The sequence below is a fragment of the Conger conger genome, chromosome 3 (genome assembly GCF_963514075.1).
Source record: "Conger conger chromosome 3, fConCon1.1, whole genome shotgun sequence".
In the NCBI taxonomy this organism is placed as follows: Eukaryota; Metazoa; Chordata; class Actinopteri; order Anguilliformes; family Congridae; genus Conger; species Conger conger.
In genome coordinates this window covers 5279080-5296792 of record NC_083762.1, presented here as the reverse complement: position 1 = coordinate 5296792, position 17713 = coordinate 5279080, and the positions used below count along the sequence as shown (strand labels likewise).

The 17713-nt window shown below is 48.0% G+C and overlaps 1 protein-coding gene and 1 long non-coding RNA gene across 2 annotated transcripts in view; one reads left to right on the top strand and one right to left on the bottom strand.

The window, feature by feature from the left end:
* The first annotated feature begins 182 nt into the window (after positions 1–182).
* On the top strand, positions 183–4040 carry LOC133124832 (uncharacterized). The gene is made up of 2 exons (XR_009708347.1): positions 183–2185; positions 2354–4040. It is a non-coding gene; the product is annotated as an uncharacterized LOC133124832 (long non-coding RNA).
* Positions 4041–8388: 4348 nt separating this feature from the next.
* Positions 8389–17713, bottom strand: part of apbb3 (amyloid beta (A4) precursor protein-binding, family B, member 3) — a 36948-nt gene continuing 27623 nt past the window's right edge. The window contains exons 7-12 of the mRNA XM_061236330.1: positions 15658–15772; positions 14074–14161; positions 12257–12340; positions 10533–10648; positions 9298–9477; positions 8389–8613 (exon numbers count right to left, since the gene is read on the bottom strand). Coding sequence (XP_061092314.1) covers positions 8389–8613; positions 9298–9477; positions 10533–10648; positions 12257–12340; positions 14074–14161; positions 15658–15772 — 808 coding nt within the window. The remainder of the gene's footprint in view (positions 8614–9297; positions 9478–10532; positions 10649–12256; positions 12341–14073; positions 14162–15657; positions 15773–17713) is intronic.

Here is a 17713-nt window from a genome sequence, read left to right as displayed (position 1 = left end):
ACCCGGAGCTTCAGCACCACGCACTGGTCCGCGGGGAGCCCCAGGGGGTACGCCCTGGCCTTCTTCACGTCACGACTGGCGTACACGCCCCGACCCAGCATCCCGTCTCTGGACTGGTGGAAACCGCGGGCCTTGATCTGCTCCGCTGCCTGACGAGAGGTCCCGTGGTACATGACGTACGTGTGACCTTCCTTAGGCTCTGAGTTCTCCTGCAGGAAGTTCTGGCAGAGGATAAATTTAAAACGCTTACTTCTCCAACAGTCTGATCTGCTGGTCGTTATGGTGATTGGTATAATGGTGGGAAATTGCTTATAACAATAGGTTATAAGCAACTTTCAAGTTTGGGTGTGTGTGTGTGGTGCGTGTGTGGAGGCGCGCTTGTGTGCGTGCGTGCGTGTGTGTGGTGGGAACATGTGGGAACAGGTAACATCATTGTGGCAAATCGCCCAAAGTCCTCCTGCTCTGCCAACTGTGTTCAGTCATGCTCTGCCAAATCTCGTAACAAGTTCAGGGCGCCCCCGCCCTCGCGAACTGCCTCTAACACACACGTTATCCATGGTTTTTTCTGAGCATACACGTCACTCTGTATTTTTCCACATATGGGTCATTTTTCTAAAACGAACTAAGCAGCAGTAAATCATTGAAAATATACAGACATAATAAACATTTGATTAATATTCTCTTCTAATATTCTTTTCTACTATACAGACATACTAAACATTTGATTCATATTCTTTTCTAAGTGAGTAAATGTACGTTGCATTCTTTGCATTCTTTGCTCTCATTTCAACAGTTTTCACTGTGGTTCCTTGCGTTTTCATAAGCTCAGCTATAATTAATGTTCTAGGTTGATTTTATAACAAGCAGCAGTTAATCAGTTTGAAACTGTACTGGTTACATATCATACTTTCATATGGATATATTGATACGCTTTTAGCATACATCGTCGAGAGTTTTGGAGGAACCAGCCTGCTCACTAAGGTGGAGTCTATTTATCATGCTTTTAGGAGGGAGATCTTTTGTTCTGTGAATTTTCCCCTACAGCTCCACAAATAGTTTACAACAAACAAATAAATAAATACATTAAAATACCAAATGGGAGGGGGGTAAAAGGAAACACATTGATGACTTCAGAAATGTGAGATTTAGCCACCCTCAATCCACACGTTGTTTTACAGCACAGCTCCTGTTTGTCTGGTGACCATGTAAACCTGGGCCTGACACTGGTAATAAGTCTGTGGCCTGAAGGTAAAAAAAAATACGGCAGTTCTTCGTGCAAAAACGCGCTGTTAATGAGAGAGATCAGAGGAGCCAGACTCGGCCAGACCGGTGAAAGCTGGCAGGAAGCTGACAGTAACGCAAATAACCATGTATTACAACAGTGGGATGCAGAAGAGCGTCTCTGAACACACAATGCGTCAAACCTCTAAGTGGATAGGCTATAGCAGCAGAAGAGTTAATAAGTCAAAGAAATAAGTCTAATACCTAAAACCTAATGATAATACCTAATAAAATGCTCAGTGAGTGCATATATGTTTGTTTTGTTAATTAAATGCAAAATCCCCACAACACAAATGTATTCCTGATTATAATCATTATATAATTTTTCATGTATTCGTTTACATTTTAGTCATTTAGCAGACGTCCGATGTAGACAGTGGTGCTGTCCTCAGCAAAAATATAAAAATACATAAAGAGTATCGCTGCACGACAAACTGGCCTTGAGTGCAGATTCTGTAGTGAACGATGTGAAATGGGGATGACGATTCTGTCCCTAAAATGGTGGTGTTGCTGCTCTGAATGTGGGAGGCTGATGACTCACCTGTCAGACAGACAGACAGCAGACAGATTACATTAATGTCAATAAAATGGCCAATAGGCAGAGCATTTGCATCACCATCTGCTGAAAGGGAAACATAAGATGAAAAAACAAGATGGCTGATGAGCAAAACAAAATGGCCGACAAGCAGAATACATTTGAAATGTATTAATAGACGACATGTGGCATGTATTCTATACCGAAGGTGAATGGTTCAGTAGGACTGGTTTATGCTCTGTCTTGTTTTCACTGGTATGACATCACTCACTGATCATGTGACTCCACAGATGTGCCCGGATTTTTGCCCTTTGCAAATCCAGATGTGGCCTTGGACCAGAGCTTGCAGCTCATCAATTCTGAAAACTGGTAGGCAGACGCTAATGTTAACCACGCTGATCCAAAACAAATAAACTCAGAGTCTTCCCTTTTTCAAGATATACAAACATTTAGCAATATACTTAAATGGCAGTCAATAACACTTTCAGATATTGCAATTTGTATTATTGGTGTGGTTGTAATTCAATTTTGCAACAGGAGGAGGGGTGGCCGTAGACCTGGATAGGCGCGGCACAGGGCACGTGCCCTCCTCCAGAAGCGGAGCTCCACCCCGCCTGAGACCCCACCCATGAGAGTCCCCAAGCCTCCCAGCTCGACTCCCAGCAGAGCCATTCCGGCCCGGGCCAGGGCCCTCCTGCAGCGCCTATCCAGGTCTGCGGCCCCCCCCCCCTCCTCCCCAAAGCGCCCCGTCAGTCATCGTGGAGAGCCAGGGGCCCCTGCTGATCCCCACACCTCCCACCGAGCCAAAGAAGAAGAAATCCCGCTTCTCACTCTTCTCGGCTATAAGCCAGTCAAAAGTAACATTTGGTCTCATGCGCTGGTCAGCCTCCTGGGGCATACATTGTTAGCCCCCACCGTTGCCAACGAGGATTCTTAGAGGCTCCTTCTTGGGCCCTGGGGGCCCCCTTTTCTCACATTCCAGAACAGGAATATTGGAGATGGTATAAAGATGTTTCATGATAATCCCAGGTCAGAATATAGTGAAGTTTGGTGTTATTCTGATTGGTTCAGTGCGACTGGTGTAATGGTCTAGTTGTTGTAACAGCCTACCGTTGATATCATAACCATTCAGGAGTCGAGGGGAAACTGGGCAAAACCTGTCTCTGTAGAAGCCATGTGTTTTAGTCCCCTGCCTGGTGGGCCTGGCTGTAAATTATAGATGGGTGACTCACTTTTAGGGTCAAGAACTAAGGCCTGGATTTCGGAGATAAGGAGAAGAAACCAAACAGTCTGGGATGTCTCCTTTCCTTTCATTCACCCAAATCAGGTTTATCCAAAAGGTATATTACCATGAGAGGCACAAATACATATTTACAGCATAATGCAGTTATCATGAAAACTCCCAACTACAGCATTCATAGATATGATGGGGCGGCCTGTAGCATGGTGGTTAATGCCGGACAATGCCACAGTGCCCTCATTTGGATTAAATATTCAAAACTGCTATTATAGTAAATAGACCCGGTAACACCTTGAAAACATTGCCCATGTGATCCTTGTATTATTGCATTAAGTCTTATGTAATGGTAACAGGAATTGCATGTAAAATGGATAATCAGGAGGGAAGTTTCATGATAACTGCAACATAATAAAACATAACGGTAATCTGTTTGGTATGGATGTGATCTGATAAAATCAAGGAATCGGATGAGATACATTTCATACCAAATGGAATTTAATAAACTATAGTTTCAGTATCCCAAGGGAAAACCTACCTGTCCTCTCTTGGTAATCATCTCATTTTCCCTACTCAACAACCCCCAACGGTGGGGGTCTAAATTCCAGATTTGACCACCCCTCCAGGTTGATTTATGGCACTGCCGCCTGGTTCCAAACGTATGATTTGGCATAAAAGCAAGGGAGACAGACCAATCTGGGAAGATCGTATTCGACTTCCCACACAGCATATTGTACGTGTATGTAACGACTTCCCACACAACATGTCTTGTGTATGTATGTACGTATGTATGTGTAGCAGTGGAAGATCGTATTCGACTTTCCACACGGCATATTCTATACTCTGTGTTTGTGTGTAGTCCAAGCAGGCTAGGTATGATTATTTGATTATATCTCTATTCTTAATTTGTGTATTTTGTAATTGATTATGATATTCTAAAGCTAATAACCTACCTGTCTGCGAATAAACTATTTTGTTCGTAACTTGCGTGATCTCCATGACTCTAATTCATCTTGTACCTTTTCAGCCTAAATTACAACTGAATATTGAGGGGGAAAAGGGAGGCCAAAGACTGACCGATCGGCAGTTTGGCACATATGTGATAGTTCTAAGCTGTGAGGCCAGCAAGTTTCTGCCACTTAAAGGGTCGGGGGACGCACGGCTCTTGTGATTTGACGCGAAGGGAACCCCTGGGCGTTACGGTGCTGGTTCCTGTCAAATTAGCTCTAAGGAGCCCAGTTAATGCTACGCCGACCTGGGCTCACAACTATCATGGCAGGTTTGCATGTATTGTGTTGACTGGACCCTCAGCCTCTGAGTTCTACACCGAACTGAGATTTCAGCAATAATGTTAATCGCGAGAACATATATTGAGTAATAGTGGCGCAGGTACGAGTCGAGTGTAATCACTCCCGAGGTTCGCGTAAATTTCAAACCCAAATTTCTAAATTATATTTTAAATGGAGTTAGATAAACGAGTAAAACTATAGTAACCACTAAGCGTACAATACGGCACTGTTTGAGAACGGAGAATATTAAGAGTTGTACTGATCCGTTTCTGGCCAGCTGTAAGCGGAATATGGGGCAGGTCAATCCATAACCGACCCATGGCAACGGACCCAGTATATTCGTAAACATAATTGTGCTCTGTTCTTGTACGGAGGATAATAATTAACCCAACTAATGTTCTCCCAGCAACGCCAGAAGGACAAGCACGCAAAACCCCCTTCGGCCCCCGTTAAATTCCGTCATTGGGTTTTACACGGCCAACGCGGCTCCCACTCATACCCGGAGGAAACCCACGCAAACACGGGGAGAACATGCAAACTCCACACAGAGAGGCCCTGGCCGACGGGGATTCAAACCCAGGACCTCTGTGCTGTGAGGCAGCAGTGCTACCCACTGCACCATCCGTGCTGCCTGCCTGCGGTGGAACACCCTTCCAAATACAGTGGGTGCAATAATTATTTGATCCCTTGCTGATTTTGTAGGTTTGCCCACTTACAAAGAATGGAACTGTGTAGAATTTTAATCATAGGTACATTTTAACATTGAGAGACAGAATATCACAAAATAATCCACAATAACAACATCATAGAAATTTTATAAATTTATTATCGTATTTTTGCATGAAATAAGTATTTGATCCCCGACCAATCAGCAATAATTCTGGCTCCCACAGACCAGTTAGTTTTCCATTAAGAAGCACTCGTAATCTCAACTCATTACCCAAAACACCTGTGTCAACTCGTGACATCGTTATGTAGCTGTATAAAAGACACCTGTCCACACAATCAATCAGATTCCAACGTTTCCACCATGGCCAAGACAAAGGAGCTGTCTAAGGACATCAGGGACAAAATTGTAGACCTGCACAAGGCTGGTATGGGCTACAAGAAAATAAGCAAGCAGCTTGGTGAGATGTTAACAACTGTTGGAACAATTATTAGAAAATGGAAGAAACACAAAGTCACCGCCAATCTCCCTCGGTCTGGGGCTCCACGCAAAATCTCGCCTCGTGGGATATCAATGATCATGACAAAGGTCAGGGATCAGCCCAGTACTACACAGGAGGAGCTTGTTAATGACCTGAAGGCAGTTGGGACCACAGTCACGAAGAGAACCATCAGTAACACACTACACCGTGAAGGATTAAAATCCTGCTGCGCGCGCAAGGTTCCTCTGCTGAAGAAGCAGTGCAATGCATACGATCATGTAGATACTGGTCAGGAACTTCAGTTAATGTTCACATCAAGCAAAGAACAAAAAACAAGTTTGCAAAGAAACTGTATGGTATGCAGAAGAGCATCTCTGAACACACAAAACATCATCACTCTACAGCAGTCTGAACACACTCACCTACACACACACACTTCACACACGCACCTACACACACACACACACACACACAGCAAATAGGCTACAAGTCAGTCACGGATTCCCAAGCAATTCACAGTTTTATTGATCCAGTACAGACCACAACTTTGATCCAGCACAACTGTGTGTTATTGTTACAATAAAAAAGGTTGGCTGCATTTACATGACATCTCACTACCCTTTGTGCTAATTTACTGCAAATATAGATTCCACTATTGGTATAAATAGCAAAGTACACATACATTTCTACATGAATCTTTAATGACAGCATTTCAAACCAATTCTCTTCAGCTAGGCATTTTGATATACATGTTATTACATGCGAGGATACAGTCCTTTTCCATACGCTTTTTATTTTATTTTATCTTCTTCAATAACAAGGAGACCTGAGTTTATTTGTCTTATACAGCAATGCATGATGGGAAATAGGGGGGGGGGCTACATGTAACGTGTCACTTCCTGAAGTGCGGCATTCCCTTTTAAGCGGCATTCCCAGTCGTGCTCAGATGACATGCGTGTCTTCCGCATACGCATACATGTGGAGTCTCAAATCAATATGGAAAAGCCATGTGCTTTCTGCCCCTGAACCCCAGACAGAGCAATGCACCCCAATATCAGGCTTTACTTTTTTTAATCGCTGACAAAACATGTCCTCGTAAAAATAAAAGCGGCAAAAATCGACAATCATATTTTAAATTCTATCTTTTATTTGTGAATTTATATTGGTATATTTATATTTGTTATTTTTGTTGGCTAAACTCGACTCAAGAGAGTGACATTGTGTTTTGAATTTGTGTCGAAAGCATCCAAGCAAGCCTTGCATTCTGGGATGCAGGAGGACAAGCAAGCAGTGCTGCCGGGAGGCCTTGGGTCTAAGGGAGGTCGGCTATAAAAGGAGTGGGTTCCAACTGACGCTTATCTTAGTTCCTCGTGTAACATGCTCCTCAGTTAAGTCTGTATTTTGAAGTTATTTTCGTCTTTGTTGGCCGAGTTTGCGCTCCATTTTAGTGGGTCAAATACATCACCTGGATGTTTTTTTTTTTATTCTTCTCCATTGGCTGAGAAGTGGGAGCTCCCGCTCCATTTTTAGCAGGCCACATATATCGCCTGCAATTTTTCCCCTTCTCTGTGGAAGTCTGCACGTCCTCTGAGTGGGTGAAGCACACTACCTGCAGGTGTACACACCTAGCCCAGGTGTCATACAGGTCAGTCACATCGGCGTGTCTGACACAGACCAAGGTGCTTCGGTTAGAGCAGCACACGCGTATATAGGTATTGTCGGTGTTTCTATCCAGTGATGGGCAGCTGCCTAGATAGACATCCTGCAGTGACATTTGCCATATTTCATATGTTAGTTAATAACAATATGGCATACAGCATATGTTGCTGTGGTGTGCCTGTTTAATGAAGGTGAAGCACAGAGGTGGGCTATCATGAAGTAATAGGGCGTTAAACAGTGTTCGACCTGAAGCGTAATGGTTTTGGACACACCCAAGTCAACGCTAACACTAGAGCTTATTCTATTGCTACTATTCACAGCTGCTGTTCTGTGTCCAGAAAGGCTGAAACCTAGCCCTCTTCTCTTCAGTTATCAGCCTGCACAGCTAGAAGGTTTACTCAGACACTTACAGGAATAGGCTGACTGGAAATTTAGAGATTCAATATTATACTGTACGTGGCCAATAATATGTAATAAAATGTTCATTTTTGATGGGGTCAGTTACAGTTGCAGTTTTTTTTTCTCATTACATTACATTAACGGCATTTGGCAGACGCTCTCATCCAGAGCGACATACAGTTGATTAGACTAAGCAGGAGACAATCCTCCCCTGGAGCAATGCAGGGTCAAGGGTCTTGCTCAAGGGCGCAACGGCCGTGCGGATCTTATTGTGGCTACACCGGGGATGGAACCACCGACCTTGCGTCATGTCCCTAAACCGCTACGCCGCAGGACGTTTATGAGCTGCTTTCAAATGGTTCTCGCACCTCGTCGGCTCCTTTATTGCGCAAGTGTGTTCATGTCCTTCACTGGTTCAGTTTCTCTCCCGCCGCTCGCGATTTCCTCTTTAGGCTCCGTCGGGTCCCTCTCTTTCATGTTCTATGGTGATTCGATATTAAAAGACTCTCCGTTGTCTAGCTCGGAGTCACGTCACAGAGGCATGGAATGTGACAGTACAGCACCGCGGATCCCCTGTAAAAACTGCACCCCGCTCGGATAAAACACCGCTCAATCCCAGCGTCGCTCGGAATGACACTCATCCCAGAAGAGCCACGCTTCCGTGATTGCTGCCACCCGTCCAGTGGGAAAAAGCACAACCTCAGGACTTTGAATTCAAAAGCTGGTTTTGTCTCTTTAGTGTTTCGCTGTCTCTATTCGTCCCACCCCAACCCTCCCCCCCCCCACCCCCTCCTGCCCTGTTACAGACCCCGACGACCCCCACCCCCCCCACACCGCGGCCTAGGGCATGGATACCGCCGTCTGTTTGTTTCGGAAGGTGTCGAAGAAGGCCATCATGCCCTTCTTGACGCTGGACGTTCCGAATTTGGGGGGGGCGTTGCCGTGGTGACGCGGGTGGAAGTGCGAGATGTCCATGGAGGCGGTCCGCTTCACCTTGGCTCCGCCCCGCGGCATTTTGGACCTGACGGGCGGCGTCTGCGCCACCAAGCACTTCTGGTACTGCACCTGCAGGGGGCGCAGAAACACACAGACTGAGCACAGACTGGAGACAACGTATTAAAACGGTTGACATTTATATAGCACCTTTATCCAAAGCGCTGCACAATTGATGCTTCTCATTCACCCATTCATACACACACTCACGGCGATTGGCTGCCATGCTAGGCCCCGACCAGCTCGTCAGGAGCATTTGGGGGTTAGGCGTCTTGCTCACTTCGACACAGCCCGGGCGGGGGATCGAACCGGCAACCCTCCGCCAGACGACTGCTCTTACTGCCTGAGCCATGTGGCTTGGTATGGACCAAGTGCCGGTTACATCACCCACTGACGACCCACGTGGGCTCATGAAAAGGGTTTTTTTCAAGCCACAGTATGCTTGTGGGCCTTTAAAACCGACACAAACACGCACTGCCCATATACTGTGCATCAGTAGGAGCACATAACGTTTCCTGATTACGACTGGTCCGTCTCGTTCTAATAGCCATGTTCAGAACGAGGCGGCTCCGGTCACCAGGGCGACGCCATGTTCAGAACCAGGCGGTTCCGGTCTCCATGGTGACACCATGTTCAGAACGAGGCGGCTCCGGTCTCCGTGGCGACGCCACGCTCAGAACGAGGCGGCTCCGGTCTCCATGGCGACGCCACGCTCAGAACGAGGCGGCTCCGGTCTCCACGGCGATAGGGGCGTACCATGCAGGCCGCCTGCACTGCCTCGGACACGTTCCCGGCGTCCGGCTCGCACCAGAAGGCGTGGCACTCAAACTGCTGCTTCCCCGAGTCCACGATGACGGCGAAGGTGTGCGTGTCATGGCCGACGCCCAGGAAGGTCAGGTAACGCACCTGAGACTCCCAGAAAGGGTCCTCTCCGTCCTGCGCAGGGAGGGAGGGAGAGACGGACGATGGAGAGAGACAGAGAGACGGAGGGAGGAGATAGAGGGAGAGGTGCGGTGAGGGGGATGGAGGGAGGGAGAGAGGGATGGGAGAGAGGGATGGGAGAGGGACAAAGAGAAAGTGAAGAGGGAGAGAGAGGGAGGGAGAGGGTGTGTGGATGGGAGAGAGGGAGAGAGAGGGAGGGAGAGGGTGTGTGGATGGGAGAGAGGGAGAGGGAGGGAGGGAGAGGGTGTGTGGATGGGAGAGAGGGAGAGGGAGGGAGGGAGAGGGTGGGTGGATGGGAGAGAGGGAGAGGGTGTGTGGATGGGAGAGAGGGAGAGGGAGGGAGGGCGAGGGTGTGTGGATGGGAGAGAGGGAGAGGGAGGGAGGGAGAGGGTGGGTGGATGGGAGAGAGGGAGAGGGTGTGTGGATGGGAGAGAGGTAGAGGGAGGGAGGGAGAGGGTGTGTGGATGGGAGAGAGGGAGAGGGAGGGAGGGCGAGGGTGTGTGGATGGGAGAGAGGGAGAGGGAGGGAGGGAGAGGGTGGGTGGATGGGAGAGAGGGAGAGGGTGTTTGGATGGGAGAGAGGTAGAGGGAGGGAGGGAGAGGGTGTGTGGATGGGAGAGACAAGAAAAGAAAGATAAAAATGGCAACACTTTGAAAGGCAAACGGCACTCCTTCCGCTCCCCTCCCTCATTTTCTCCACAATACCAAAACATTCTAAAACATCGTCATCAGAGAGAGGAAGAGAGAAAGAGCATGTGAGAGGCAGAAGGAGAGAGAAAGGGAGAGAAAGAGCATGTGAGAGAGAGTGAGAGAGAGGTAGAAGGAGAGAGAAAGGGAGAGAGAGCGAGAAAGAGAGAGCATGAGAAAGAGAGCTATAAGGAGAGAGAAAGGGAGAGAGAGCATGTGAGAGAGGTAGAAGAAGACAGAAAGTGAGAGAGAGAAAGAGCATGTGTGAGAGAGAAAGGGAGAGAGAGTGAGAAAGGGGGAGAGAAAGGGAGAGAGTGAGTGAGAGAAAGAGAGAGAAAGAGAGAGAGAAAGTGCTGCCCTCACCTCTCCCCTCCACAGCGACATCACCGTGTCTGAAACGTGGATGCCGATTGGCTCCCACTCGTCCCTGTCCCGGGCGTTCATGATGCTCTCAATGGCCCTGTTCAGCACCTCCATACCTGCCAGGGCCAATCACAGGTCAGCCTCTCTGCCTCCCCTTCCACGCGCTCTATCTTCCACCGGCTACTGTTTAACCATTACACCGTCTTCAAGTGTCACCTGACACCAGACCCCGGGTTCTAATAGTATTTAATTTGCCATTCAACTTCTTTTCTGTGCTCTATTGATCCTGCCTGGTGCAGTGGAAGAGGAGATGGGCGGGGTTTACACTTTCGGGATCATTTAATTTGCCTGATCCAATGCGCCAGGCAGGCTTAGTCAAATGCCGAAAAGCGTTTGAATCCAAAACAAAGACTATTTGGACCTAGGTTCTGCTTGAAATGTTGATGATTTATGAATAGGCCTTTTTTTTTCTCTGTGCACTTTGAACTGTAAGTGCCTCTCAATAAGAGCATCAGCTAAAAGCCTCAATGTGAATGTTTTCATGTGATGCAAATATTTGTGGGCGGCACAGTGATGTAATGGTTAGCACTGTTGCCTTGCAAGATGGAGGTCCTGGATGTTAATGTCCCGGATTCTCAGTGTGGATTTTGCATGTTCTGCCCATGTCCATGTGGGTTTACTCTGCGTACTCTAGTTTCCTTCCACACTCAAAATCATGCGTGTCAATTTCTGTATACTCCTTATCTTGACCAAGACTAGGCGTTGCAATGTGGCTGCTCATACGTAACTAGGATGGGTCAAATTACCCCACAGGGTTCAATAAAGTATACCTTAATCGTCTATATATTATCTTTAGAAAGTTTAAGGGCTTTCAGCGACCGCGGGCGCTCTGAAAATGGGCGCCAAGTGAACGGTTACACGCAAGGAGACACAGCCCCTCTGTGACAGTGTGCAGACCGGTAGCCAGATGTTTTCCCCGGGGTGTATCCTGCTCACACAGCCGCCTTCGGCTCTTTTAAATGAGCCGTTTACAATAACGTCACGTTTGCGGTACATGACCGCAGCAGAGAGCGGTTTCTGGAAGGTCGGCTAGGACAGCGAGGACGCGCTGACATTTAAGAGCCTCTGTTCCCGACGGCTCACCGGGGAGACGAGACGTCCCTATCGCGGTAAATGTGGCCGTTTGCCAGGGCTAATGTAATGAATGCGCTCGCTCCCGCGACACGGCTAGGCGGACGATGACACAACGACGCTGAAAAAGACAAGACGAGTGCTTCGCAGCCTTCACCGAGGAAGGAGTTGCAGTCACCACCACCCCCGCTTAAAACTTACTGCTGCTCTGAGCGCAGAACGCGATCCACAGCTAAAAACAGTCTGCTCGCATCTAACACAATAACGGTTTAATGCACGCAGGCAGGCGGGGCCAAGCATTAACATCCTAACTAACGTGGTCACAGCAGCCCAGCAATTGACCTTTTAAGTGATTTTAGCATGAAGGGTATTCAATATTACACGCATTTGTAGTAACATTAGTGCATCCAAGTCAATCGAGAACGTGAGAGAAAAACTAGAAAATGAAATATCGGATGACATCCTGGTGCCACTGTGTAAGTAAATAGACAACACCCCTGTTATCCTTTGTCACTCAATTCCCCACCCCCCCATTCACCACCGTCTAAGCAGGAAAAACAGGTTTCCATGGCGATGAGCTCGGACTGACTCACCCATGGCCCGTGGGACAGGCAGGTTTCCGATGTACTGCACCGAGAACTTCTGCACCCTCTGCCTCACGGCGTCAAGGAAACCCACTGCGAAGCGTCAATGCAGGTTAGTATCCTCGCCACCAGGGGGAGCTACCGAGGCACAGTGAGCTCACGGTTCTCTCACGAATAATGTGCCGACATCGTTCATTACCGCACAAGAGTGTAATTGAAACTAACGACATCATTACTGAACAAAAGTTCGATTAATACGAATTACATCATTACTGAACAAAAGTGAAATCAATACTAATGAGATTTCAGAAATTATAATAAAAAAGCTGGTACTAAAATGCAATTATATTTAAACCTAATGTGACTGATCAGTGCCTGGGGGTTTTGGGGGACATCAAATGGTAAATGGTTGGCATTTATATAGTGCCTTTATCCAAAGCACTGTACAATTGATGCTTCTCATTCACCCATTCATACACACACTCACACACCAATGGCGATTGGCTGCCATGCAAGGCACCGACCAGCTCGTCAGGAGCAAATGGGGGTTAGGTGTCTTGCTCAGGGACACTTCAACACAGCCCGGGCGGGGGATCGAACTGGCAACCCCACGACTGCCAGACGACTGCTCTTACTGCCTGAGCCATGTCGCCCCATCACCTGGGACTAAGCAAAGCCCCTCTCACTGAGGGGTAGCACGTTAGTGGAACGTTACCATTCCGTGGTACTGAGGGGTAGCACGTTAGCGGGACGTTACCTTGCCTTGGAACTGAGGGGGGTAGCACGTTAGCGGGACGTTACCTTGCCGTGGTACTGAGGGGTAGCACGTTAGCGGGACGTTACCTTGTCTTGGAACTGAGGGGGGTAGCACGTTAGCGGGACATTACCATGTCGTGGTACTGAGGGGGTAGCACGTTAGCGGGACGTTACCTTGTCGTGGTACTGAGGGGGGTAGCACGTTAGCGGAGCGTTACCTTGCCGTGATGCTCTGTGATACTGAGGGGGGTAGCACAGAGGTGTCCAATCTACATACTACCCCCTCAGGACCACAACAATGTAATGCAGAGGTGTCCAATCTTATCCAGAAAGGGCCGGTGTATGTGCAGGTTGTTGTTTTAGCACAGGACTAAGACAGCTGATTCTACTCATCAAGGTCTTGATTAAAGACCACGATTAGTTTATTAGTATAATCAGGTGTGTTACTGCTGGGTTAAAACAAAATCCTGCACCCACGCTGGCCCTTTTGGATAAGTTAGCTGGACGTCACCTTGCCTTGGAACTGAGGGGGTAGCACGTTAGCGGGATGTTACCTTGCCGTGGTTCTCTGGGGGTAGCATGTAAGCAGGACATTACATTGTCGTAGTACTGAGGGGGTAGCATGTTAGCAGGATGTTACATTGCCGTGGTACTGAGGGGGTAGCACGTTAGCAAGACATTACCTTGTCATGGTACTGACGGGGTAGCACGTTTGGGGAACATTATCGTGCCGTGGTACTGAGGGGGTAGCACGTTAGCAGGACATTACCTTTTCATGATACTGAGAGGGTAGCACATTAGCGGGACATTACATTGCCGTGGTACTGAGGGGGTAGCATGTTCGCGGAACGTTATCTTGCTGTGGTGCTGCGAGGGTAGCACGTTAGCAGGACCGTACCTTGCCGTGGTACTGAGGGGGTAGCACGTTAGCAGGACCGTACATTGCCGTGGTACTGAGGGGGTAGCACGTTAGCAGGACCGTACCTTGCCGTGGTACTGAGGGGGTAGCACGTTAGCAGGACCTTACCTTGCCGTGGTACTGAGGGGGTAGCACTTTAGCAGGACCTTACCTTGCCGTGGTAAGTCTTCAGGTGAGATGCCCTCCGCTGTCAGTGAGCGTGGCATAGCGGGGTGCATCACGGCTCTCTCCGCCATTATCTAGAACAAGACAATACACACCTGTTCACCTGGATACCTGAGCACCTGGACACCTGTTCACATGTATACCTGAGCACCTGTTTACCTTTTCACATGTATATCTGAGCATCTGGTCACCTTTTCACCTGTAAACCTGAGCACCTGGTTGTCTGGACACCTGTTCACTTGGATACCTGGAGATCTGTTCACCTGAACACCTGTTCACCTGAGCACCTGGTCACTTGCATACATTATCACCTGGTCACCTGTTCACATGTTCACCTGGTCACTTGTTCAACTGGTTGACTGGACACCAGTTCACTTGGTTACCTGGAGACATGTTCACCTGGACACCTGTTCAAATGTACACCTGAGCACCTGGTCACCGGCACACAGGCATCTGTTCACCTGGATGCCTGTTCACCTACACAGCTGTTTACCTGGCTCCCTGTTCACCTGCTCCACACGCTGTACCCATTTTCACTGCCTCTTGGATGCAATAAGACGCTCTCTGCCACGAACAATCAATCAAGTGAAATTACTCACTCAATTGTCTCATTTTTTGTATGATAATAATGGTGGCTCACAATGGAGAACCTCTATGCCCTGATTAGCGTGACGTTGGAAAAAGAGTTGACGGATGAGGTCTGGGTTTTTCTGATCATGCTAATTTTTTACATTACATTACAAAGCATTTAGCAGACGCTCTAATCCAGAGCGACGTACAACGAAGTGCAGATCAAACACACAGTTGTGAAGAGGACCCTAGAGGACAGCACAGTTCCGAGTCCTAGTGAGCATACAGACACAATTGGAATTGGAATTTAATACATTTTGTTAAAACACCGGCTGAGGATTTCCTGCCTTCCATAGTTTTTTGACCGGGTCACCTGTCTCACCTGCAGCACACACGCAACGGACAGGAGTCAATCCAGTGATTCCATTCTCATACAATCTACATTATTATATTCTTGGCATTTGGCAGACACTCTTATCCAGAGCGATGTACAGTTGATTAGACTATCTTCAGGAGACAATCCTCCCCTGGAGCAATGCAGGGTTAAGGGCCTTGCTCAAGGGCCCGACGGCTGTGCGGATCTTATTGTGGCTACACTGGGGAATCGAACCACCGACCTTGCGGGTCCCAGTCATGTACCTTAACCACTACGCTACACGCCGCCCCAACGACCTATCCATTCCGCTATCTGCTCGCAAATATGATCAGTCCTGCTCCTCTGACCTAATTTTAACCAGCAAGCGGGATTAACCCAGGCGAGGGAAGAGGAGGAGGTGACTCTTCAGTGGATGACTAAAAGGCTCGAATAACGTGGACCTTTGACTTTTATGTAGGAAAAAAAAAAAAAAAGCTTATGAAGGATAATTCTGGCCATTCGGCAGACTGGGTTTGGTTTCGGCCCTAGGTTCTGTTTTTGGAAGGTGATACAGAAACGTAGCGGGATCGGGGTGGGGAGAGGGGGTCCGGGGAAGGTTTAGGGGGGGGGGGTCCGGGCACTCACCTTGGAACACATCTGGTGCAGCGCAGTGGCGATGGCTTTGGCCGGAACGTCGCAGCGAAACACGTGACACTTCAGCATGCACGTGTCCTTGTCGCTGGCCACGAAGGCAAAATCTCTGGAGGGCACAGGGCACACAAATAATTAAACCAAGGACCCCTTGTCCCTCTCTTAAAGGTTAACATGCAGTCTTAGTCCGTCTCTGAAAGATTAGCATGCACTCTTAGTCCGTCTCTGAAAGATTAGCATACCGTCCTAGTCTCTCTGTGAGATATTAGCATACTCTCCTACTAACTTTCTGAATTAATTGCTTACTAGGAGTCTTTCTCGGTCTCTCTCCCAGCAGACAGACAGCCTTTGGCCTTAATATCTCTGCTTCTCCTAAATGGGGGTAGCTAGCACATTCCGGTCTTACAGCAAGGGCAAGGTTGGAGTTTATCTGGAGACTAAATAATAATCCTAGGTTGTCAGCATCATGTCTTCCTTGTTTTTGTCTCCGCCCTTGTGGAAAAGTGTGTATAAGAGTCTTACTATGTCTGATTGAAATCAGAGAGCCGGTAAGCGTTTTCACTTTCTGTTAGTTCTTTGCAAATAAATACGAAAGTTAAACTCAATTATAGCTATTGTTGTTTTACTGTGGATCTGTTTCATCAGACGATGCTCACCTATCATATGTAAAAAGGGCAATTTCCCTAACATATCCTAGTTACTCTCTAAAAGGTTAGCATGCACTCCTGGTCCATCTCTGCAAGATTAGCAAACAGTCATAGTCCCTCTGTGAGAGATTAGCAAACTCTCTGAAAAGTAACTCTCTGAAAGATTAGTGTACTATCCTAGTCACTCTCTGAAAGGTTAGCATGCACTCCTAGTCCCTCTCTGATAGATTAGCATGCACTCCAGTCACTCTCTAAAAGGTTAGCATGCACTTCTAGTCCCTCACTGATAGATTAGCATGCACTCCAGTCACTCTCTAAAAGGTTAGCATGCACTCCTAGTCCCTCTCTGATAGGTTAGCATGCACTCCTAGTCCCTCTCTGAAAGATTAGCATGCACTCCTAGTCCCTCTCTAAAAGATTAGCATGCACTCCTAGTCCCTCTCTGAAAGATCAGCATGCACTCATAGTCCCTCTCTGAAAGATTAGAATGCACTCCTAGTCCCTCTCTGAAAGATTAGCATGCACTCATAGTCCCTCTCTGAAAGATTAGCATGCACTCATAGTCCCTCTCTTTACACTGATAGTCTGATAGTCGCTTGCCAAACTGTCTTATTGGTTGACTTTTGTTTTGTGGCAGGTCCCCCCGGCAAAGGAGATTTCAATCTCGATGGGGTTTTCCAGGTCAAATAAATGTTAATGACCTCTTCAGTAATGCTGTACAAGTACAGCAAAAAAAATATCTGCGGTTAATCATTCGACTCTGGCAGAGATAATTTGAGATTTTGAGTCCAGTTGGGTCTAGGTGTGCGAGGATCCCGGAGGGAGGACATGAACGACAGCGGCGGCGATCACGTGGATCCGTACTGACAGGAGAAGACCGCTTGGCATCCCGTGAGTGTGCCCTCGCCTTAAATGGCGGCGACATGGCTCAGGCAGTAAGAGCAGTCGTCTCATTGGCTCAGGCAGTAAGAGCAGTCGTCTCATTGGCTCAGGCAGTAAGAGCAGTCGTCTCATTGGCTCAGGCAGTAAGAGCAGTCGTCTGGCAGTCGGAGGGTTGGCCGGTTCGATCCCCCGCCCGGGCTGTGTCGAAGTGTCCCTGAGCAAGACACCTAACCCCCGAATGCTCCTGACGAGCTGGTCGGCGCCTTGCATGGCAGCCAATCGCAGTTGGTGTGTGAGTGTGTGTATGAATGGGTGAATGAGAAGCATCAATTGTACAGCGCTTTGGATAAAGGCGCTATATAAATGCCTGCCATTTACCATCTAAAGGGGAGAGTCGAGAAGGGGCCACTGAGGGCCAGCGTAAAGGGCATGAGCCGGCAAGCGGTGAAGAACACTGATGACATTGAGCGACTTCCTAAAGGTCCCATATTGTGGGAAATGACATTTTCCCTTGTAATGTG